The sequence below is a fragment of the Rissa tridactyla genome, chromosome 8 (assembly GCF_028500815.1).
Source record: "Rissa tridactyla isolate bRisTri1 chromosome 8, bRisTri1.patW.cur.20221130, whole genome shotgun sequence".
Taxonomy (NCBI): Eukaryota; Metazoa; Chordata; class Aves; order Charadriiformes; family Laridae; genus Rissa; species Rissa tridactyla.
Genome location: NC_071473.1, coordinates 54558619 through 54585090, shown reverse-complemented (window position 1 = coordinate 54585090; position 26472 = coordinate 54558619). Strand labels below are relative to the sequence as shown.

The window sequence follows — 26472 nt, the reverse complement described above, 5'->3', positions numbered from 1 at the left end:
ATGGTAACGGCAGGTAAAAACCCCATCCTGTTCCCAATGCGTTCCAGCAGTCGTATTCTCTCTATTTAACTCCTCTTGCAGTCCGAATTGCATGCAGGCCTTTTTACTCTGTAGATTATTTTTTTTCCAATCAAGTAAAATTAAAAGGCTAGTGACTTAAGGTGTTCTAACGAGCAATTTCCTTGCATACCATAAACCAACCATACCTAAGAAAGCAGAGCACAGAGTCTAAGCATTACCAAATTAGATCTCATTAATAATGATCAGAGTGAACTCTGTGTGTTTAGCTCCCAGTTGTTCTGGGAGGAGCTCAGGACTTTGGGATAATTAAGAAGGAAATGAGCGTAAGGTGGGCACGGGTGATTCTCCATGGTTATAGACGTTCTCCCTCCCACCACTTTGTGCTGTGAAGTCTTTATCTGAAATTTAACCCTACTAGTCAGATATAAACTCTTCTGAAAAAATAAATCACTTTCCCATCTGTTAAATGGACATTTTAAAGAAAGAAGCAAGTGATAAATAAATACAAAAATATTTGGCATATGGAACAGGCCTACACACAGGGCTCTGCTCTCTCTGCTCTCTCTTCCCTTTGCCCATTTGCCACATGAAAATTACACGACATGAACACCGCCAGATACAAACTGCTAATTGCGGGATTATCGTAGGTGGCAGAAGCAGTCCTGGTGTACGGTCACTGCAATACACGAGTTCTAGCTGTATCTTCTCCCAGAGTGGCCCTTGCTGGAGATATGGCCGAAATAATGCCACTGCTGCCTTCAGACAAAAATAATTAAGGCAAGTTTTCACACAAGCTTGACCCACTATATATGCTGGAAAAGCATTCTTACAGTGGAAAAAAAAAAATCATTTTTCTGCATCTTCTCTGAGCAGCAGATATATTTATTTTAAAAAGCCTAAAGGGAAGATACATAGTGGTAGTTGCTTAATAAAATATTGGCAATGTTTTAATAATGTAGTGCCAAAGTTGTACGTCTTCTGGAATATGATTTATTAAACTCAGCCAGAGTTACTATTTGAAGAAAACAGGTCATCATGAATGATGAAAATATTTGTAATCTCAAAGTGTGGGAAACAGTTTACATTTTTATAATAAACTAGGAAGAAAGTGGAACAGCATTTCAAAAAATAGCAGTCAAAAGCTAAGCCTTTAAACCTATATTTAGATGCCTCTGGACAGATTCTCGGCTGATATAAATTGTCTGCTCCACTGACTTCAACGCACTTAAGGCAACCTGTGATTTTTGCAGATCTGCTTCCTAAAACAGATTTTGGAAGCAATAAGGGTGTCAGGACTATAAATGTTATTCAAACCAATGGGACTAATGTTCTTAAGAATGCTTTTTACAACTCCATTTTCAGGTTAATGGAAATAATCATCATCACTTTTACTTAGCAAATTTCACGTCTGAAAAAGGTAATGGATTATGAAGTTTTTGATGTCTGAATATTTTTCTGAATCCTTATTGTCTCATTCCTGCTCAGATGAAACTAAAGAAAGATGCAAGGCCGTATCTGCAGCCTTTCAACACTGCAAAAGCTGAGAAATGTTTGTACTTCTCTCCAAAAGTCAAAGCAAAGCGGTATTGAAATAGGGAACAAGAACAAAATATCTGACAGTGTTTTAAACAATATTTTGATAAATCACCAAAGATGTTTCTATGTGATATACGCCTGTTTTTATACTAAAATGATTATTTAAGAGGAATGTCAGCATTCAATACACACACTGTATCTATACAGGAAGTGATTCATCTGGATTATTCTGCTTTCTTTCTCAATTTGGAATAAAGTCTTAGCTACAGAAGAAGGGCATAAGAGTTGTAACTCTACAGGTTTAGATAATTCCAATTTGCAACTTAACCTCTCCAAAACATCTACTATTATTTTATACGTATTCTGCCAAGGAAGAATCTAGTCTACTTCACCTTATATTGTTTTAAAAACAAATGACTATGTGCTTTCCATACAGTTTTTACGATGCTGCTTAGAAATCTTGATCCTTTGAGTCTCCTTCTAAACAGTCTCACCGCTTTTAAGCAATAACCAGCACAAATGAGTTACAAGTAATTTCAACAAATGTATCTATAACCATTACGACAGGAGCAGGAGAACCTCCACCACTTTGCCTTGCTTCCATCTGACTGTTTGCTAGAGATTTTGTAGTTGGGGGTGACCGGCACACTAACCTGCTGCAGAGCGACACGCCAGCTTGGTACCGGCATTCATCAAGAGTTTGGCATTCCCAGGGCAGCATTTAGTATTCTGGCTTATGTTAGTTATAGTATGGCTAAATGATTGGCCAGGGAATAATAACCCATGACTCATAACATTTTTGATTTAATAATTTTGTAAAATAAATTTATTTAATTAATTAATTATCCACAGGGGAAAAAAGGAACATGTATACTCCCCCCCCCTTTATAGAGCTTCTATGGTTCTACCTCTAAATTTTGGGGAAAAAAAGAAATGGAAAGAGAGAATGTTAGAGAAAAATACATTTTTTCACATTATATTTTCAGAACAAATAGAAGTACGCTTGGAATTCAAAGGAAGAAAAAACTCCATTTTATAAAATTTCCGAAGAGTAAATTCTTCTGAGTGAAAAACGGGATTCTCCACCCCCCGCTTCAGTTTTTGTTACAATATACATTTAATTGTGAAGCCACAACAGATACTACATTATATATGCACAAAAAGATTGTTTTCACACCTTCACTTATTATCGAGAAGGAAAAACTTAATAGATGGCATTCTTCTTGTTTCCATTTCTCTTTGAAATATTTTCCGTGGAAAACTTTAGATATGACTGACCTTCTGGGCTTTTGAATTATTGGAAGAAAATGTATCCATTGCCCTTTATCAAGGAAGATATTAAAGCATTGATAGCAAAATATTATACAAAAATAGGAACGTTTATTTTTCAAAGAATTTTTGAGAACTACTTTTTTGCAGAACTAGAATGCTCAGAAGTGCTGTTGTAATGTAAATAGTGACAGTTAAAAACCCAGAGATTCATTATAACTTGAGACATTTGCAGAAAAAAGCAAACCAGAAAATTACCAACTTTACATTATATTGCCTACAACAGGTAAGTCTAAACAATGAGATTTTTCAAGTAGACTCAATTTCGACAGCAAACGTACTTATTAGCAGCAATTCTCAGAAATAAGACTGTGTGTCTAAAACATATCGCCTGTATTTTCACATAGTTTCATTTTATTACCATCAAAGCCTAAAAATGTGCAGTCAAGAACAGAAAACATTGGTTTACTTTTTAAGACTGAGACCCCATCAATATAAAAATGGCTAATCAAAAGGAAAAACCCCAACCCTATCATCATCATCATCCACAAAGTGCTTTTATTCCTGACTCCAACCAGGAGTAAAATTACAGGTATGCAATATTTTGGCAATGCAGGAAGATTGCACTAAAACAATTGCGAACTGAGAGGACAGAGATAATTGGAAAATAAGTGTCTTTCAGAAATGTACTGATTTAAAGCAAAGAACAACAGAACAATGCATGCAAACATCTTCAAAGGAATATCAAAGTGCCGAACAAGACAAAGAATTTTACAAGGTATTTATATAATTTGTGATAAAAACTTACCAGTTTTGCTTGATTCCAGCCAGTTTACTTATTAATCACCATAATTTGCCTTACGCAGAGAGCAGACTTGATGTTGCAATACCGCAACAACTTCGAACCATCAGGACTGCAGCATGTGCCATTGAAGTTTTACCTTTCCACAGTTTTCTGGTGAAAACCAGAAGTCTGTGCTGGGGGAGGGCAGCCTGGCTGCCCCTCCTGGCGTGTCCTGCCGGTCAGGCCACTCGCAGTCAGCTCCTCCGGTGGCTGTGGGACTGTGACCAGTGCGGGAGCTTCCCCCACCGCCTGCCTCCACTGCTCAGCAAGGAGGAGACCCAGTCCCAAGCCAACAGTGTTGCTTTTGCCTTTCAGCAAAATGTAGAGTGACGGTCTTCAATCTTAAAAGGAGGAGGGAGAAGGTACTGATGACTCTAATACTTTGGAAACTTCTTGTTCCTCTCATGACCACCTTACCCCATTTGTAACTCTGCTGACACACACACCTCTGCCCCTTGTCCGGGCAGAAGAAACAGTTCTCTTCCAAGCTGCCTACTTCGACTGCGTGTATAGAGACAAACACTAACAGATCTCCCCTCAGCTTCTGTTTTCTTAGATTAAGTAACACATTATTTTTAGGATCCTTCCATATAATACACTCAGCATTCATTATTTTTCCTACTCCATTAGGGACCTTGTTTGGCTCTTCCTCATCCTCACTTCATTTGGAGCTTTTCCAAATGAGGCCTCCCTCATTTTTTATACAATGTCACAAACACTTCTTTGTCTCTAGTGAAAATACTTTGACAAAGAACATTTTGCAATGTCATGGCTCTATTAGATGGATGACTCACAGACATTTTACATCCTACTAATAAACTCGTCTTTATTTTCCAACATGATTTCTGATGGAAGATCTCCTAATTTATGACATAAATCCCTGTTAGTCCCTCGGTACAAGAGGGTACAAGGGTACTATTAAATTTCAGCCAGTTTTTCATTGCTCTCGTCGTCAGAATTACATAGTCCTTCCAATTTTAGAGGCTGTACTTGAGAACTTGATCTACAATTTTTACTCTTCACAAAGCAAATTATATCTGAGCAATAGCTGAAGACCAAGAGAAATCCTGTTTTTCCCTAACATCGGCTGCTAAGGACCCACCCCTTTGGTAATGTCTCCATCGTACGTTATTTCCTAGTGGCGCGGTATTGCAGAAAAACAATAGCTGTAATACCTACTGTCAAGAAAACCAAAGAAGAGATGAGAAGCCACAGCTTCAGTCGGGAAACAGTGAGTCATTGGGATGAGTACAACAAATGCAAGTATTTTCTCATCAATTACCAGCACCTACAGTTTCTCAGACACTAGTGACTCACCATTGGTAAATGCGGTTTCTACAGTTTTTCAATTTTACAAATCTCTACTGAAAGAAATCCCACAAGACCCTGAAAGGGTGTTTTCCTCAGCCCACATAGCTCTAAGATCAAAGATCATACTAACTACTTTAATTTGCTCAAAGACTTCTGAAAAAAATATAGACAGGTTGTCTGTCTGCTTGGTGCAAACAACGGCACGGGTACAGTTTCCAGATTCTTTCCTGAGAGATGAAATATTCTTGATTGCTCTCAGGAATTCAATAGGATGTTAACGTTCCAAAACATTCAGTTTAGGAGTGGCAGGTCTGCTGACATTTGTTGCTATGAAGAGCAATGAATATTTATGACAGAGTCCAAGCTCAGAAAATATAAAATTCAATGCAAATTAATGAGCTTCCATAGGAGCAGGAACCAGACCAGGCTTAAATACGCTTGTTAGATAAATGAAAAGCTTTTGTTGTTACATTTGAAATGTGCTCAACACATTTCTTTCCCAACTAAACTGTAAATTTAGATTCTGCATTTGTTTGAAGAATTGGTGATTTACTTCAATTACTGTAATAACTCTGCGCTGTCCCGATGCAACCACAGATCCTCAGCGTGCGAAGAAGCAAAGGGACAGACCTCAGTGAGGGGAACCATCTCTGAGCTTTGTGTACGTGCCACGGTTCCTAGAATGCTTGGCCAAAAAAATTAGGAAAATTGGTAATTTAGATTTGAGGTTGGGCTAAACTGTGGACTAGCTAGTCTAGGCCCGGCTATTTTTTAAGAGCAGAAAGTCAGACTGCACTCTTCCCAGGGGAGGCCAAGGACGGCTCTGCTTCCTAAATATGCTGGTATAATTATGCTATAAGATTTTTTAGGCTTTACTGGTTCCTTCTTCTCTCCTATGAGGGTTCTTTCATCAGCCTGCATATCCCGGTTCCTTTGAACACCAGTGCACTGGCATGCAGCTTTGATGGGTCTTTGTTACTAACACAGAAACCAAGTTATAATCAAACTCCTGGAAAACAGTCAAGATGGAATGAAAATATAGTCTGTACTAATGTGAAGTCTGCCTAATATAACTGCTTTATCACTTACAAGGGGAAAAAAAAAGCCCTGGGAAAACAATGCTAGGATTTAACAAGCTGCCCTTTGGTAGAAGGGCAATAGCACCATATCCTTTTCAATATTCTGGATTTACATCCCATTTGAACACAAACTTTTGGTTTTCCCTTATTTTGGGAGAGTATCAGACTGTATTTGGAAGATCTACTGCCTAACAGTACATTTATTACAACTAAACATCCAGAAAAAGGGCACCAAGCCCTGAAGTGCAGTCAGGACTGAAGCCATCAAACCCAGCGGCTGACTGCAGAACACAGAACGCAGCTGCTGCCGCCTGATTTAAGCTTGACTCATCCCAATGTAGAAGTTGTTTCCTACAGTGTAGGCAGCACAAACATGACTTCTGTATTTGTATCCACTGTGAACTTTCACTCGACTACTTTGAAACAACTTTCCAGAAACAACTAACTGTTGGGAAAAGTTTATTTTCTATACCAACGTATGTTAACACAAACAGAAGCGCTTAATGCCTGAACTCTCGCCCATTCAGTAAAATCCACTTACCAAACGGAGGGAAAGCATAGTGGTACTTTCTATCGTTTACATAACTCCTCCAAGAAAATTGTTAAATATCCTGTGCACCAGCATGGTTGGATTAATCACACAAATTAGAAAGTTGCCGTCAGACCATTCTGTGGTTCTTCCAGGAGTGTCCAATATTTATAGCCATTCATAAGGGGTAGCCTTGTAATGAAGTATAGGCCTTGCAGCTCACAGCTCCAACGCAAAAGGTATTTGGTAAATGGCTTCAAAAACATCAAAGCAGACATACTACCCTAGGAATTATCTAACCAGTAGGCAAAAAATTGCCTCATTGTGCAATCGCACAGGAAAACAGCACTCCAATTTGTTTCTATCAGAGGTGAGACAAAGCCATATAAGCTGGAGCTACAATTAAGAGAGTGGGAAACAGAGAAGAGGGCAAGAGCGGTACGAAAGCTGGTTATCTGGACTGAAATGGGAACACTGAGACAATAATGGGAACACCTAATTCACCAAGGCAGGTGTACACACACACGTGTGCACACGCGCTCATACTCCTCCATTCATCAGAAAACTCACTAACTCCCAGTTCACCGTCATGATCTTAAACCACAACGCCCCCAGAGCTAACGCCGAGCAGCCCACACAGATGATACAGAACAACCCTGACCAACAAGCAGACCTTGTACTGCTGAGGACGAGGAAGGAAAGGTGGAGGTGCTCACCAGGTGCACCTACCTTCCTGATTTTATGCTCAGGACAATGTGTACACTTTAACGTGTCACTGGTGCTCTCACGGCTGTCTCTCTCCTGGTGAGGCCACGGTGGGAGTTGCACCGTGCTCTGCAGCAGTCAGCCTCCTACACCTGCTTGGCACGTGTCGAGGCCACCGACCAGCAGGGCCTTCGCTGGCATTAAAGATGCGATGTGGCCGTACAGTGCTGGGCCTGCAATATGCGGTGGCAGTCTGTCCCTCTCTGCATCAAACAGCGAGCAATGGACGCACACAGGGGAAAGGTCAGGACCCACCTGAGGAGACCCTCAGGGGTAACATCTGGCCTCTGGGTTTAGTAGCTCCAGCCTTTTGCAGGATGGCTCTGGATGGGTGTGAAGAAAGAATTCACAGTGAGAAGCCCCCACATCAGCTAAGCAAGATAAATTGCTGCTAGGAGAAGATCAAGACACTTAAAGCAATGCAAAAATCACCCATCAAAAGGACTTGAGAAAATCCAAAGCCAACATGGCAAAGAAGAAAACCTAGAAGACTTAGAAGACACGCTTTGAAAAGATGAAAAACACGTCCAAATAAAGAAAATAGAACAGAATGGTTTCCTATAAAAGGCCAGAAAACATCTTCAGATATATTTGAAAAAAGGCATAAAAAGTAACAACAAATCTTTCCTCAGCCCCCTCAGGAGCAGGAAGCCTGCCAGAGCCTATGGAAAGGATATAAAAGGAAAGAAAAGAAGAAGGTCAGAGCAGAAAAACTTAATTAATTTTCTGTATTTGTATTCAGTTTGGGCAATGCTTGCCCGCAGCTAAGAGCTCAAACAACACACACGTATGACACACAAAACTCTCACAGCACTTCGGCCCTGGATGACTGGGAAGTGTGTAACCAACACAACAATTTGTATATCGGCCCAGGGTAAGCCCAGGAAACCACAGCCCAGCAACTGACAACTGCACCAGGCAAATTAACAGAAACTCTTTTAAACAATAGAATGAGGGGATACACAGACAAATATGACACACTGGGGAAATTCAACATTTTGTGATGAGTAGGGATGACTCAAAATACTTCTGGAGTCTTTTGAAAGAGTAGAGAATAAGAAAGAGCCGGGCAATAAAGTCTACCCTCATTTCCAAGAGATATATGCACAGGTCCTTCACTGAAAGTTGTTAACCTACACAGCTCTGTGACCAGACAGGGTCTTCACATGGATAAAAAAAATGACCAAAGACTGGAAAAAACACCAATTTTAAGGTACCGGGTGAAGGAGGAGAGACTGCCAATAGTCAGGCTCTGTGCTATGGCACACGCTGGTTAGTTTCTAAACAACACAAAAGGACGTTAAAGAAAAGAGGTTTACAGTCACCAAGTCACTCAGATCTTGCCGGGTCAGAGTTGGTCACTGCCACAAACAGGACTGGGCAAGATGGGCCCTTGGTGGGAGCTGTGGGACTCGTCAGTCTCCTACCGCAGCTCTCGAAGCGGTTCCTCCCTTGGCAGCCGCCTCTTTTCCCGTATCTCCCCATCCAGGCTGATCTCCAGCATTATTCAGCAGGATAGAAAACTGGGAATTACAACTCTCCGCTTCAAGAAATTACTCAAACACAGAATAATTAAACACTGAAGCACAAACTGCCTCATTCAAAACCCATTGAAACTAATGGGAATCTGTCCACTGATTTTAATTGCGTCGGTTTGGGTGCACAATGGCTGAGAACATCCCTGGCAATGGGAAAGCCTCGCCTGGGGCTACAAATGCAGAGTCAGTGGGGCAGAATTACAGAATAGAACGTTTTGGAGCTATCAAGAGCCGCGGTCAGTGAAACACCAGCCCAGCTATTACACAGTAATATTACACGTTGTTACAGCGAGTAAAGATCGAGTACATTTTTATGCAAACAGAGTAGTAAAAATTACCTTAGTTGGTTCTTCAAGCCAAAAGACAACCCTGTCTTCTAGGTGGTAACATTGTTCAAACTTAAGAAACTTGGTCAGAGTCTCACAAAAGCTTTGAAACATTTAACAGAAATTTAAGAGAATAAACCAGATTTTTCTATTTTTGTGGTACAAATTAAAGCTTTAACAAAATAATAAAAATTATTTGCAATACTGGCCAGAGATTTCCAAATATTTCTAAACGCTCAAAAGATCCTGGAAACCGGTATCAATAATAATCTTTAATCAAACTATATAAGAGAGAAAACAAATTACTGTTTTTATAAAACAGTATTGTGAAGATCTATAGATTAAACACTGAAATATTTTCAGTATGTTAAAAATATTTGTAAGCCTAGTAGTATTCTCTGAAGAGAAAGTACCGCTGACAGAAAATAGGATCATCCTGCAACATTTTCATTTGAAGAGCAACGTATGTCCCCAGCCAGGCGTGCTAGAGCAAGACGGCATTACCGTAAATGTTTGGGATGCTTGTCAGAAGGAATCAGCAGAGTCTTCAATGCATTTCATGAACAACGCTTCCCTAATTTTCTATCAGGAAAGTGTCTGGGAATGCAGTGATATGTTTGGATGTATTTTAGATGCTGTAAAATTATAGCAACAAATTCAGCAAAGGGAAGCTCTCATTTTTTAATGCAAGATGTGTTAAAGAGGGACACTTTGGAGATCTCTGCCCTGGTTAGAGAGCTACCTTTCAGCCGACCATAATTACTATTTACTCAATCTGATATTTTTGCAAATAATTTTAGAAAATTTTGCATTCATTTCCTATGGATACATTTTACAATAATCTTGACTGTTGAGTTAGTATGAAATATAGCAGAACTAGAGGTATAGTAAACACAAAGCACATTTAATTCCTGTTTATGTCAAAATGCTAAATATTTCAATTAAAAATTCTTTATATTTTACAGCACAGAACAGATGAAATAATATGATCTCCTTTTTGGTAACATCTTTTAAGTTGCACAGAACACGGTCGTAGTACTGAGAAGCAATTATTTAAACCAGTCTTACAGTATATTTCACATCCATTTAAAAGCAAAATTACAATACCAAAATTATTTATTTGTCTTCTTTTTCATGTCCTTTTTACATTAGAACTACTGGACAAATTACCAACATAATCAGGTTATCTTATTCATTATATATCTAATAAATTGCAGGACAAGAAAGAAAGCCTTTAACTATATACCTGAAAGACCTGAATCACCTGCATCAACCAGACTGTAAAATATATTCTGGTTTATAGTAGTCTGTAAAATATATTCTGGTTTATCTTCCTGAGTTTGTTTTCCTAACTGCAGGTGGTTCTATTGTAGACACAGTTTTCTTGTCACGACTTTCCTTCTCTTATTGGCTGAGAAAATAAAACAGTCTGGTATTTGACGTTTTCCTGTTTCCCTGTAACTCCCAAAGGACACCGCAGTACGGCCACATCATCGTGTCTGCATCGCCCACGGCCTCACCACTCTCCTCCTCCAACCTCCCACTTCCCAGGCCCAGTAAGCAGAGAGACGCCACTTTAGACAAGTAGTTACTGCCTTATAAAAAAGGTCAAAGTGAGCCTACCTAGGAAGCAGGACTCGTATCCTCTAAACTAACACTCTGTATTATGTGTTAAGTCCTGTCTATCCATTACGCTATTTTTGCTTGCAGAGAAAACTGCTCTAGAGGACAAAAGCAGCCCAGAAATGCATAGATCCCCCATTTTTGTCCCAGTTGATGCAAAAATGACCTTGTCAGCTTTCTTCCTCTTCCTTTATTTCATAATACAACTGCCCCTTTTATCTATCAGTTTTAAGGACAGCATTTGCATAAGCAAAACCTTTTATTTCCAGTTCATCTCAGTAGTATACGGCAAAGCCTCCTGCCAGGGCAAAGAGCAGAGAACTAACACGCCCGCAAATAATGTTTCCCTTGGTTACAAGAACCAAAGAACTTCCTCGCTTTCAGCATCATACAGTGGGAAAAGGCACGATCAGCCACCTCACCCAACTTGGTGCTACTGAAAGCAGAGGCTACTATGCTTAGGTATGAATCTTCCAAACACTTGCCAAACTTCACAAAATTTGCCTGTTAAACACCACGTATCACAGAAAAAAATATATTATTTTGATTAATAACAATGACACACAATCCCAGTCTTGCTCCCACTGACTTCAGTATCAAGTCTGTTACCATCTTTAGTGGGATTTGAATTGGACCAGAAATATAAAACTATTCCGTTTGATCAAAATTATTCTGTTGTGGAATTCTGAGTCTTCAGTCCCAGCACACACACATCCATTTATTCCAACAAGCACCTCCTGCATGCAGAGACTATGCAATTCCCTTGTAAAAGAAGCTGATGTTTAAGAGGTAGTTAGATATCGTGTATCTACTACCGCATGTAATAGCCTTTCACATGATAAAGACCTCAAAGGCTGCAAATCTGCTGCCCTGAACAGGCCTATTTTCAAATGCAGATAAACACTTTGGTAGCAGACTGAAGCGCTTTTTTTTTTTTTTTCTTCTTTAAAAACAGTAAATATAACTCAGAACAGAGGAAAGAGTGGAAAACACTTCTGTGTATAAACTTTCTGATATAAAGAATATTGCCTTTAACATGAAGAATAGCTTTTCTTTAAAAAAGGAAAGCGCTGTGGATAAGCCCACGGGATGCAGTGAAAACGTCACTATATCCCGTTATAGGCAAAATGCCTGTGTAGGAGATTTTGATAGATGCATCCTTGCTGAAAAGGGTGCCCTTTTAAAATTAGCTAAATAATATGCAATTCAGTATTAGCAACGTTTCAGAAACACAGTCTATTGCCCCCACTGCAACTCTCACTTATGACGGGGACATAGAAGCCCCGTTTCTAACAATCCCCAAATCCATGGATATTTTTTCATTGGTTAGGATCCCTGTTACAGAAAACAATTATATCACGCTGGTCCGAAAACAAAAACATATTACTTGCTTCATGCAGTGCAACTTTCTATATTTAGACTGGGAAGTGCATAGATTTATTTGTCCTTTCTTTACGGTTTCCTTTACAAGATATCACTTGGTCAAATTATAGCAACAAATTATAGCAGCTTCCTTTTTTGGTAAATAGCACCAAGAAACACTACCAAACTGACATTTCTTCAATATTCTGATGATACAGGTTTCTAAATAGTATTGCAAACCACCAAATACCTTTCACTTCTGTACAGAACACAAGGAGATTGTTCTACTGAGGTTACATGGAGTATGTTTTCAATGCATCAGATTCCTTCTTGGTGAGGAAAATACTGTCACATAATCGCTGACCAGGGTTCTCTCATACGTTGTTTTCCAATTTTGTTTACATTTCATATTTTAAAATGTCACATTACAAATTTTGGATGTTGAGTTACAGTCAGCTAATGTACCAGTCTCCATCTTCTATGTTCGCTTTTTTGCTAAAACCCTTCAGTAGAATTTCTTTAGCCCATGGAAAAAATAACTCTTAACAGAAAAGACACCATTGCTTTGCTAACAATAAAAGTATTTTGCACTTTGGGAAATTTCAGATGAAAGAGACTTATGTAGATATTCAATCACTTACTTTGGTAGAGTTTTCAAGTGATTTTCTCTTAACTCCAAAATTCGCAATTTGACAAGTCTAGAAATATGATAGAAAATGATTAGTTAATTCAATGAATTAGTTCAGGAATCCATAAGAATTATTTCAAACTACTTATTTCAACAAAAAAATAGTGCACTTAATGCACAATAGTAAAATGTCTAGTTATTGTGGGGCTGGAATATGATACAAAATGTACGTAGAACCAAATAGCTTCATGTAAGGACAGATGGCTTCATATCTGTCCCTATCTGAACTCTTCTGAAAAACTCTCACATCAGTTTTTTACAGTGATTTGAAATTATTTTTATCAATTCTTTAAAGTAAGGCGAACATAGTTAAAGCTAATTTCGCTCTAACATTTCCAGATCTATTAAAGGATAAAAAGCAACTGCTATTTAGTTCACAACTAACTGTTGCATTTTTTTGAGCACTGAATTCTACAGCGCCACACGGGCAGACCAAGACTACGGAACAGATCTCCACCGAATGTACTGCGTTTTACCCAGAAGTAGGACACGTGCTGAAGCGTTGGCATGAATTAGAACCTACGCACACCAGTACTTCACAGTTCCATACCATTGTGCAAATGCTACCTGGCAATATTATTTAAGCTACAGCAATAAACTGAATTAAACAGGATAATGGGAGGGAGGGAGGGAAGGAAGGAGGGAGGGAAGGAGGACACATCAGAAAAGAGATGAAGAACCTCATGTATTAGAGTTCCAGAATTTGGGGCAGCATCCCCTCATTACCCATACTGTCTAGGAAGATAATTTCATAAACATGAAAGGATTTTGATTGATGTCACCCTTTCGGTGGTTCTTCAATCCCCAATTATAATCAACATGGGGAGGAAAAGGAAGAGGAAATAAAACGAAAAGGATGAATAAGGTCGTTTCCTCTTCATCTCAAATTGTACAACTCCACTCATGGAAAATCTGGAGTGTCAAATCAATTATTTTTGGAGGTACATTCAATGCATGAGCTGCCAATGCCTAGGGTTGCTCAAGGCCTACGTGAAACTGAGCAGTTCTTCATAACTAATTTGTAGTTGTACCACTGCTAAACAGAGATGTCAGCCCAGAGGCACACTCTTAAAGCTTTTAGGCTGATAACACTGTTTCTAAATGTGAAGAAAGCTTATGGAGGAACTTTATGGTGAGTGGCAAGGATTTCATTAATACTGCTTTTCACATTGCTCTCTCTCTACAGTCCAGGTCCTCTAGTGCCACAAGTGTAAACACGTGTCTGTGAGAAAAGTTTAAAAAGAAAATACAACAAAGCTTTAAATAGCTCTCTGTCCAGCACAACATCACTTTTCTGTTTCGTGGAGCCTCAGACTTCCCAATATTATGCTTTTCTAGAAAACTATGATTTTATCTTTTTCCTACCAAATAAAGCAGAAAACTTTTCAAGTCCTACAGTTGTGCTTAGCCAGGACTAAAAAGAACAACTTTAAATGAGAAACGTGGAGGGATGTTTACATGATGCTCAGGTAGACTCTGTTCCTGACTTTATTCACATGGCTAAATGAGACTCTAACAGACTAACTGAATATTACTCTACCAGAAGATATGAAGAAAGCACTAAAATTTGGAGAAGAGCAATAAGGGAGATAAAAAGCTACATGTTGCTGGTAAAAAAGAAAAAGCAGTGTCTATATGCTAATGTGGGAAGCTTCGGAAACATGACAAGGATGTGTAAATGTAAGATCCCAAATAGATAACATAGGAGCAGAATAGTAATAACGGAATAACAACCACAACTGGAACTAGCATCATTTCATTTAGACAAAATGTGCATTTGTAAAAAAAAAAATTAAAAAATAAGAAGTTACTGCTTTCTGCTAAAAGAATCAGAAGAGTAGACATGTCCTTAAGTGACAAAGATTATTAGACAAAATACCAGCAAGGCTTGAGAAGAGCATAATGAATATAAACGCAACACATCTGATAAAATTGCAGGGTATTTCATATATTTATTTTTCCTTAACATTTGAACATACTGTCTGATTCCAAACTGCAGACGCAGGCTGTCTGGGGATTTACTCTGATATTCCAAGCACTCACCAAATGCAAACAATGACAATTTTTCTTCGTCTTTCTTCAACTAGGATTTTCTAAAAGGTATTCCAGCGTAAAGCCCAGACTCAGCTCTGGGTCAGTGACAGACCCATCAAGCAAACGCTGATAAAGCAGCACTTTCTACTTCTTAATGCCTGAGCATCCCGGTGTCATTTCCAACCCAAATTATGTCACCTCAGTATTAATTTTGGAGTGCTGAGTTGATGGTCTCAGTTGCATAATAAAATACACATCTGGGTAGCTGGATGGACCAGGAAAAAAACAATACTAGGTGAATATATGTATATACCAGCATGTATGTCCTCTGTTTCTTTATCTTCTGAGCTGTTTGCCCAACTGGAGGGCAGGAACAATCATTCCCTCACCAGTGACACAGAGGTGGAATAAACCTGATGTTTCTGCCAGAGCTGCGCAGTGTCAGGATCCACTGGCTTCTACTGCCCTCTTAAATGGCCATGGCAAATTGCGTTAACTTTCATTTTTGCCTCCCCAGCTTTATCCTTATCTAACACTTTTTGACTCAGTTTCTGCTGCATTTATTCTTACATCCTTTCTGCGTTGCTGTCTTTTAAATCTTCTCTCTTCTTCCTGCTTTCACGTTTTTCCTTTGGTTACTCCACCACGCTCAGTCATTTCTTTCTTCATTTCTGACTCACAACACTTTTTCTTTCTCTTTTTTTTTTCAATAGCACAGACCACATTGTTATTTTTTGCCCTTGCTGCAATTTAATAACACATTTGATGAAGGATAGGCCTCTTCTTTAGTTTCTATTTCTTCCCACCTTTTCCCTAAACCACCAAACTGTGCCGCTTCATCATAAAATTCTTGCTGACATAATATTCTCTTTAGCAACAATCATTCATCAAAATAAGGCTGGAAAGTCAAAATCTCTTTGGGTTTTTTTGTTTTGTTTTTGAAAATAATACAGCTTCAGAGCGGTCCCTTAAAGCCCAAACTGGGTTCGTCTGAAAGAGCAATGTGCTTTGATAACTAATTCTTACCTTCCAAAGTTAGCTGGAAGAAACTCCAAAAAGGCATCATTTAGATAGAGCTGGGTCAAATTTAGAAGTTGTGTGAAGCCATCTGGCAGCCTAAAAAAACAGTTAAAAGCTTAAAGCTCACACCAAAGTTGCTACAGAAATAATAACAATGTATATTTAGAAATAGAAAGATTACTTTCTCTCTCGCCTTCTTTTTCTACCCGAATTCTCAAGAATTTCTTACATGTTACATTTTTGCCTGTTCTTATCATTTCCACGTTGCTATAACCACATGAAATTCAAATGCCTGGCACATTCAAGTTACGTCAGCCTTTGCTGCCTTCCCAGAGGAGGGTCGAAGCCAAAGGTGTTTTCTTTGTGTCTATCTTTTTTTCTAACTGCAATAGTAAAATTTCATACTTTCATCCCCTTCACCCCATTTTATAAATCATAGGATAAAACCACAGGTTTTTGTTACTATTATTGCAAGCTTTTGGAAGGAATAAGGGTTGCCAAAGTCCCAACCAAGAGATTTACAGTAGGTGAGGGTGCAGCGTGGCTTATTCACAAAACGTAAAGCACCAGGCCCCTGTGTTTAAAAGATCGTGTCATATGGACTGCTTTTCTGACACTTTTTTTACTATATGGAAAGGCAACCCATGTGTTACATCAACACTGTATTTCAATCAATGAAAAAGAAATTTAGATTAATCCTGCAAATGAACTTGATACAATGTCTTTAAATTTTAGTTCACTTTGTGTAAATTTTCTGCACTTGCAGTATACAAACACAAGCTACTGATACTCACTTAGAGACCGGATTGACACTGGCTTCAATAATTGTTAAACACTTACAACATTTAATATTCTCTGGAAAATCTTGAATTCCTAAAAAAATATTGAAAGAATTATTATACACACATAAAAAACTGTTTAACTCGTTTTGTTTATACGTGAGTTCATTTGGCATTTTCAGATCAGACTTAAGCTATAACAGGAAGAATACATGTATTTTAGTATTATAGTCTAAAAGATGATACTTAAGCACTAAATAAATACACCAGAACAGATAATATGCCTTGTTCTAAAACTATTATGCTAATGCTCGATTTATATAATCTAGAGTTAAACAGTGACATCATTTCTACTGATATTTGTGCCCTTCATTTCTTCCCAAACTGCTCCTGTTTTCCTTCTTTGCCTCCCTCTCTTCTCGGGAGAGCACACACATAATCCCGAGTCTCTAAGCCTATACCGATAAATTTTTCAAAATTTTCAAGAGTGCCTAAGCCTCATTTTCAAACAAAGACACTTAAGTTCAGCCATGCAGAGGTTTTTAGGCACATAAATATGTAAATGAGTAATTAGGAAACGCACATCAGCATATTAGTCACTGACTATATAAATCCTGCCAGTTGTTTACCTGCAGCCTTGTATGCTTAAATCCATTCCACAAGAGCCCAGTAAATAGTAAGCCATTTTGGAAAGTGGAATGGTTCATAAGTGCCCTGAAAAATGGTCTCCCACTCTTATTTCTAACGTTCATGAGTCACAAGGCATCACAGGATATTAATGCTAAAGCAACCTCTATTTTTTTTATTTTTTTTTTTTTTGACAGAAAAGTAAGAGAGGTAGATATCTATCCAGACTTCTCAAAAGTGCCAGACAGGAAAATAGCACATCATCTAGAACAAGAGCAGTTTTTCTAGAACACAAGTTTGTTAATCGCTAGCAATTAAAACTTCATTATTGTTCATATTCATTACAATTCTTTAAAATACTTATACTTTTGATCTCTTACCATTTTTACTGATATCAAGTTCTTTGAGATTAACTAAGCTAGCAATAGTGGTTGGCAGACTTGAAAGGTCATTGTCTGGTATACTCAGTTTGCGTAAAGCTTGACAGTTGAACAGTTGCTGCAACATAAAAAGACACTTTACAGTGTTTCAGGGAAAAGATCAGTTTAGGATCATTATTTATACACAGAAGCAACAAATAGCACAAAACTACATTTGCTACATAAGAATTCATTCACCCAAAAATATTTTGAAAAGCTGTTATTTGAGAAGCCAGGCTGCTCAGTACCATAAACACAGCTTATACACAGTCGACAAGAATAATCAGAACAGTCGATTGGTAGCAGAAATGTTGAAATAGAGCTTTCTGTCAAAACCTACATACTCACTGTAATCAACATTTTGTAGGTACATGATATTTCATGTGTGTCGTATCAACCGAAATTTTTTTATGGCTTGTAGTAAATGAAAATATTTTATTTTCTAATTTAGTGTCATGATAGATTTTAAAATATTTTGACTGCATGCAGAGGAAATCTTCAAGAAACAAATTATCAAAATGATACATTCCTTAAGTTCCCTCCTCCCCCCAAACTCAGGACTCGATTCTAACTTTTAATTCAAATTTTATAAAATGACAGAATTTCCACTGCAAAACCAATCCTCCTTTCAACCCGAAGCAATCAGCAAATCGTGTTGAAAGCACCTATTTAACATGGCTGCGTTCCTCAAGAAATATCACTATCTCTCATCCAACACCTTACACATGTAAAAAATAAGAAAACAACGATACAAAGAGAAAGCAGTCATGAAAAGCGATTTCCCACTTGGGGCCACTGCATTGCAAGGGCAGAGGTGCCGTGTATGACGCAGCAGCAGGTGCATATTTTAGATAGGGCAGCCTAGAGCTCCTTCAAGCCCAGCGTGCTAGCAGGTATGAGAGGAGAAGGCAATATAATTGCTTGGCTTATTTACTGCCATGCCCATGTTCCCCAGCGACAGTACTGTGGGAACTTGCCCGTTAAGAGGGACAGGGGAGGGTGACACACAGCCACCCGCCGCAGCGCTACGGACCCCGCTTTGTGCGCCCAGGCCAGAGTCACTGCAGTGGCCTCCAACCCCGGCCCCAACCGCTCCTGCGCTCCCCATTGCACCTGACTGCAGCCAAGACCTGCTTTCACTGCACCCACGCGGTGGCTGCTGGCTCTAAAAACATCGCTCTTGTCAAGAGGTAAAAGTTACCAAACCCTGAAAGGACTTTCTGTGAATATGAATTCATCAAATGGCACCAGAAAATTCAGTGGGTTCCAGAAAAGAACCAACTTCTCTTCACAGGCATCTCAAAAGTGGCCTTCAAATATTAGTGCTCTGTTTACAATGGATTCAGTCTTTCTTTCAGACTTCTATATCGGAATAAAGTCTATATACTCATCTACAAGGTATTTGACAATGCATAGTAATTTGATTGCCTAGATGAAAAACTCAGCCAAATGTCCAGAGAGGAGAAAAAACACACAAATGGTGTGCAAATGCCAACCTGGTACTTCACCTGGACTAAATTTTAGATCGTTTTGAAACGGCATTTTTCTGCTCTAACTTTCTATCATAATCTTTTAAAAAAGCCCTGCTTTTTCTTCAAGACAATCTATTCTCAGAAAAATGAGAGGGAATCACACAAATCAAAAATGCCCAGAACGAGAAGCACCACACCACAGTCACTATCAATTGGCATCAAATATGAAAGGGCCTTTCGACTGAAAGACACTTTTCAAAATGCCTTTGTATTCACAGTTTTGCCTTTCAGATTTCCTCTTTCATGAAACGTGCTTGTTAATCCTCAAGACCGTACAGCAGTGCCGGCCCCACCGCTCAGCAGCTACGGCGGGCAGAGGAGCAGAGTGCAGCGCCGCAGCCCCCAGGGCTATCACGAACCAGCTCCACGCTGGGGCCGGCCCTTCCCAATCGAATTTATAGGAACACCCAGAACATTTACTGTGCACCCTGGATGCCAGACGGGGCTGCATATTTCTGCTAGCAATGTTAATAAAAAGGGAAACAGCTCTCCAGAGAATGAGGAAGTCCTTTGCAATGTATCTGAGAGCACCTGCTTTTTCTCTATTTTAAGGAAGCATACCACTTTGGACAAGACTGGAAAGGAAGGTAATTAATAGGCTCCAGGGTTTGCTCTTGAAATCTCTCACGATGTTCTCAGCAGCCTGAGAACAGCTGCAGACCATAGCAATGCTCAGCATAGGCAACCCACAGAATTTTGGTTCATATACAAACTATACTGTGCTATTGTACCTGGAAAATTAAATTCCCAGTGCATGTTCCCAGTCATTCCCCTGGAGAATTCTTCTTCTAAAAACCAAGGAAGTCTTGCAACTTAAAGTTCTGACAATATCAGAACAGATACAAGGCTTTTGAACTGGTGAATGAAGAAGTGTAATAAAAAGTACTCCCTCTGGAGTAATTTTATGACATACCGTTGTATCAGAAACAATATGAGAGTGTGAATACAGGTATGTAGGCCCAAAATTGCCCAATTTTTTTTTCACTCACTGGATTTTCAAAAGGTGTCTTTCCCAATTTCTAGTGCTTTTTGTCCTTGCCATCACGATCTTGATGTAATCGTCATACTGTACGTCCATATACTACTTTTATTCCTTTCAGACTGGAAAGCAAGTGGTGCTAATAGTGCTGTGATTTGAGTTATAACAATGGGCTATTATCCTGCATATCTCAAGTTCTTGACGACACAGCCATGGAGGCTGTTGGCTTTCAGGGCTGTTACAGAACAATATGGGATTTCTGTTTCCGCTCCTTGCTTTCTCTAGGCATAACTGTGCAATAGATTGAGGGGAACTTGTTGGGGGAATCCAATGTCTGGATTACAAAGAAATAACATTTTCTAGCTTTGTAGAACAGAAACACCATTTCTTACTGGCAGATTTAAAAAGGGACTCAAGGCCTTTAATGGAAACTGTAACTTACATAGGAAATGCAATGCAAAAGAAAAATATTGTTAATTTATAATACCTATCCATCTGTGTGAGCTATACACTAGCGATCATCTCAACACCATTTCTATATTGGCTGTATTGTTTGTTCTCAGAGAGACAATTAAGCATCTAACTTCAGTAGCCTATTTTACTGGTAGCTATTTCACCAGCACATGACACGGTGAAACACAGTGGTGGCTATTTCTAGAATTTATTGTTAGAGACAGACAAATTTTTCCTAAGGCGTTAACAAGTAAACTCATTTTGTCCGTTACAAATTACTCCAGATTTTACTTTATGTTTATAAGGAAAAGCTGCTGGGGAGAATTTTCATCTCATTTTTTTTCAGGATACTGATTGCCAGTGACTCCACCTTCATCAGAATCGATATTCTTTTTTAATAGTCACCAATTCATTTGACTCATACAAATAGGGACATATTTGCAGTAGCAGCTCACGATAATGAAGCCAAAGGCAAATAAAATAAAAGACTTGGCTAGATTTAGGGGAAAAGAGGGAATAAGAATTATATAACAATCCTATAAATCCTTAAAAGAAAAGAAAAATATCAGAAATTAGGAACGAGAAATCCATTTCTAATGAAGACAGCAGTAACAAAAAGCAGAAAAAGCATTCTGATGATAGAAAATTTCAAAAGAATACTGTAACTTCAGAGGTACCCAACATTTGGTAAATAACAGAAAATTGACAAAGCAAATTTCCTCGGGAGGAAGTTATTTGAATTCACATTTACATAGAGAGGAAAGTTCTGCCTGTGGTAGATCATAACATGTAATGCAAGAGTTAATGTTCAGTAATATGGTGCCACATTTTAAGAAAAAAGTGGCATTTTCTCTCCTAGAATATTAATTCAATAGTGAAAAAAGTTGAGACATGCAGCAAAAAATATTTGAAGCAGAAAATTTGATAAAGATATTATTTGGACTGCTTAATTTATGGTAACAATTCAGAAAGGCTTAAGACAAAAAATTATGAATGGTATAAAGAAAGTAAATTAACACTGCCATTAATCTTCTCTTATACAAAACCAAGACTATGTTAAACAATGCATTTACTCAAACTTAAGACCAATTAAAAGGATTTCTTCAATACATAGTATTTGCTTCAAAATATTATTTATAACAAAGGAAAGTGAGAAAAAAAGAGGTGCAAAAATAGAGACCTATACATTGAAATCTCTCCAGGGTATGTATTTATCTGCTGTTTTGTAACACGAATAACAAATACGAAATAGATGATAGCACAACAGCATGCAAAGGTTTGATGAACATGCACATTTCCATTGGGAATGACACTAATGACTACCACCTTCATCCCAGTTTCATAATTTTGGACCCCTTACCTTTGGCCCTCATTTTTTCCATACAGAATTATGGCATATTGCTCTTGTTCTATGCCCTGATATATTTGTCTTCCATTATGCACTGCAATTTAGTTTGAATACCACGATGATGCATACTTTCAAGAGACCCAAAACAAATATACCAAAAATCCCTAGCTAAATTAGACGCTTTATATATTCTTCAGTAGCATAATTGAGATATACAAGGTTAACAACATACTATTATTAAAAGATAAACAGTCCTGAAGGTATTCATTAGCAGTAAAACGGCCTCCACCACAATCCATTACATATTTCTGGGGACAGAAAAAAATACCTGGTTCTCTGCTGTCCCTTTAGTAGCAGGCGAGATAAGATGGTTCTCCGTATCATTTTTCTGTGACACTTAAAAGATTGTAGCTACCCTGTCTGACCATCTGTAAAGAATTTCTCCATGGAGTGAGCAATCTTAAGCAACAAACCATCATATCTGAATAAAGGAACTCCATGTAATGGAAAAAGCACGTTTTCTACATTTGTAAATAGAATTTATAGAAAGACTCTATGCTGTGTAAGAAAGAAATATATTGAGAGATGATGAAGAATGGATTACAGTGGAACAATGTTTAATTAAAGACTTGTAAGCATCTTTCATTATTGTTGAGAAAAATTCAATTAAGGAATGGATTACATTACTTCATGCTTCATTATGTAGCTAGCACCTGCAATTAATTGGTTTTTCCACTACCTTGCCCTCTTTTGTTTCCAGAACACTTAAGTTACAGTAACTTCTAATTCCCTATAGTAAACATTAATCAACAGAAGAACAGATTTAAAGATTCTATGAAATAAGTTTTACACAGGAAGGATAACTTCAGTAATCTCATTGCAGGATCTCATTTGCAGTTATAAAAATACTAGTCAGATAGAACTGGCATTTCTCCCACAGGATAAACGGCTCATTCTGACGAAGAGCTTGCTTTTAAAAGCAGTGCTAGAGAGGATCCAAATGCGACATCACCTACCCTATATATTAGCATACTCCTGGTCAAGGTATCAAATGCCATATTAATTACTTGCTGTGCAAGAAGTACTTCTTTTGAACAGCTGTTAATTTCCCAACTTAAGACTTCCTTGGCTGCCCCCGTTCCTGTGCTATGGAAGCAAGGAGAAGTAGGTGGCCTGACCCCTCCCCACGCAGCACCACCTGCAGGAACTGTTTGGGCTCTTCAGAGAGGGCAGAAAAAAGATTGGAAAAATGTAACTGAATCTCCGGAGTCAGTAGCCATGACTCCTCCCACAGCAAGCAGGTCTCCTGGTCAAGAGCAAGCCCTCTTTCAGAGCTGAAGCACATGCTGAATACACATTTGAGAACATGACTTTGACATCTGTATTACAGGCAGAACACCGATTACCTTAGGTAGCTCTTCAATTTGATTGGCATCTAGGTAAAGCTCCTCTAACGTCCGTTCAAAGCTAAAAACTTCCTTTGGCACCTGCTGTAGTCCACAGTGAGAGTAATCTAACACTGAGACGATTTCTTCTTCACCACGAAAACACCGGCAGGGCACCAAGCGGCCGATAATTTTCCTTTTGGTTGTCATCTCCAAACAGCATACTGAAGGAAAAGGGGAAAAAACAGTTTTCTGAAACAATCAACATTTGGGGGACTGGCTTTTTAGAATTCTTATCAAGATTGCAGTCTATTAAATACAATTTATCCTGAGGGATATCTGCAGTCTGCATTTCTCATTCTACCTTTCTACTAAACATGAAAAAGTAAGGTTTGGCAGTGTAATCACAAAAGCAATCTCAATACGTCATCTGTTCCCCTCTACTGGCACAGAAGCAAACACACCAAGACCACCCACAACTGTTGCTTTCTTTAAAGCTGAAAATTAGCCGTGTAAATCCTCCACGTATGAACATGTCCATCAGACAAGGTACAAAGTGACACCTTTTGTACTCCGTGTTTTGGTCCCTTGCCCAGTTGGGACTGTGTCACTGAAGTGAATCAGAGTCACTCGGTTCTGAATCTCCCTGACAAATGCCCCGTGGTGTTATACCTGATTTCTCTGAAATCAAGCGAGTTCCTTAGCTTTCCACAGTTACCGCTGGAGTATATGCCCTGTCTTTGCAACCATATGAATAACGAAAAGGCTATGTAAGCTTAACTGGTTACAAAACTAGAACAAACGTAACCCCAAACCAGACAGTTAGTTAACCTGGCATTCCTGCTTCTCTTACATTACCTCAGTCTGTTGAAAACTCAGATAAGGGATTTGGCAGAAATGCTCTTAATTTTTCTGCAGTAAAACAAACACCTGGGCAATTTCCCCCAGTCTGTTCCCCAACTGCTTCTCCTCCAGGTGCCACGGTCTGCACATCTCCCTTGCACACACCTCCCCAGTGCATCTACCTCGCCCCAGTAACGATCTACACAATTGTATCCTTCTGCTTTTCAGTGGAACAAAAATACTTCAACTCGCTACTCTTGAACTGAGAGAACACTCAATAAGCAGATTTTGTACATGTCAAGCAGTCTCTAAACCTCAAATAGATATTTCTAGAAGTTATTTTAACATGATTATAGATAGATTGGGCTGTTCTGAAACATAGTACCACAAAGCCAAAGAGGGCTAAGCCTTCAACTCCCGTTTTCTAAATCACTTACAAAGTTTTGAGTTACGTTTATGAAAAAATAGTTCAAGTAAAGCAAAATAAAGTTCATCAGGATCCTTTTTCACAGAATGCCAGTGAAAAAGCAACTGCATATTCATTCAAAGCATCAGCGGAGATAATTCATATTGCTTAAGCCATCATTTATCCAAAACATAAGATAAAAAAAATAATTTATTTGGTCAGATAATGCTCCATTTATGGATCTCTGTGACTTTTTTATCATGTAGTACATTGACATTTTGGAGGTAAATAAAATACTCAAATGTCTTATTTCCCTGTTTAGATTCTGTTAGCACCTAAACTGCCTCTCGTAATCCCAGTGAGATGAGCACACGGATACTGTCAGACCAAATAGTGCTTTTTCACGTTCTCAAGAAGACTGAGATGCTGAAACGAACCACAGTGAAACCAGAGAGGGCAGCTGGTTATTCCTTTGGCAGAGCCAATGACAGGCTTTCTGTTGCCTGTTTTTGGCTTAAGGGTAAATTTTAAAGAGAGAAAAGGGTATAGTAATTTCATAATTCAGCTTGACCAGATGCCAAATTGGTGGGTATAAGAGAAAAGTTGCATCTTACAGTCAGCTGATACAATGAAAACTTCTGCATAACACAGTGTACGTAAACTTCTGAAAATGGAAAACGAGAACACTTATAGGCATGAAAAAAGAAGTAATTAATTTACAAGCTAATAAATCACAAAGCCTAAAAGTTTTATTGCAGTTCAATGGTATAGGCCACTGCAGAACCCAAACAGCCACACAGCTAGAACTTAAGGATGCCACACACCACTCAAATTTACTCTGTGAACTTTGATTTTAAATGTTCTTCAATTAAATTCCTTACACCAGAAACACGAGTTCCCCAGTCAGATTTCATACACAACACTGTAGCTGGACCTGGGTTCCTGACTGGCACTCAAAATTTCCTGTGATAAAGAAATGTTTATTTTAACATTGCCCCTAATTTTCCTCTGGAAATAAGTCTACTGCCTTTGCAGCTTCAAATCTGTTGGTCAATTCCAAACCCATTTGGGAGGAAATTACTTCTATTGTTTTCTCAACTTCAAAAAATTTTGCGTTTGTCACTTTTTATTTATGTCAGGAAAAGTCCCAAAGCTCTGCTCCAAAGCTAGTCGAGCAGGGGAATGGCCCATCACACCAGAAGTGCTCCCAGTTCTCTCTCAGATGAGGGTTTTTTCTGATTGCCATGTTATCTGCTCTCTCCAAATCTTTTTCACTGTATCTGCTTCTACCACCGTAGCACATCACATGCAATGGCTGGTCTTGGCAAGTCTGCATTTGGCTGTTGAAAGTGGCTTTGGCCATCACTACTTGAAGTTAGTCACCTTGCACCATGTTCTACCTGACTTTTGGATCACCTGCAGCTAAGTGCTGACTTCAGCAAACCTTCCCGCCAGGGAAGCAGCAAGGAAGAGAGGTAGAGGAATGACAAGAGGGAAAAAGCTGCCAGCAGCGGCTTGGCTGCAGAAGGCCCATGGGGAAAGGATGGGAAGCGGCCTCCAGCGATGCTCCCCTGCCCAGGACGCATGGCTGAGGCAGCCTATGTGTCCCTCTCCACCAAAGGAGCACCCTGGTCTGTGGCAGGGCAATGTCCCTGCTGGGAATGAGGCAGCTGCAGGACCCAGCCCCAGGGCAGGCAGCACAAACACCCCATGGACACCCAACCGCTCTGCCCGGCACCCAGCTGCTCTGCCCGGC

At 39.0% G+C, this 26472-nt stretch overlaps 1 protein-coding gene across 1 annotated transcript in view; it reads right to left on the bottom strand.

The window, feature by feature from the left end:
• The window catches only part of LRRC7 (leucine rich repeat containing 7), a 97570-nt gene extending 73881 nt beyond the window's left edge, over positions 1-23689 (bottom strand). The window contains exons 1-5 of the mRNA XM_054212541.1: positions 23489-23689; positions 17732-17849; positions 16740-16818; positions 15952-16041; positions 12845-12901 (exon numbers count right to left, since the gene is read on the bottom strand). Of these exons, the coding sequence (XP_054068516.1) occupies positions 12845-12901; positions 15952-16041; positions 16740-16818; positions 17732-17849; positions 23489-23677 (533 nt within the window). The 5' untranslated portion in view covers positions 23678-23689. The remainder of the gene's footprint in view (positions 1-12844; positions 12902-15951; positions 16042-16739; positions 16819-17731; positions 17850-23488) is intronic.
• Between the last annotated feature and the right edge of the window lie 2783 nt (positions 23690-26472).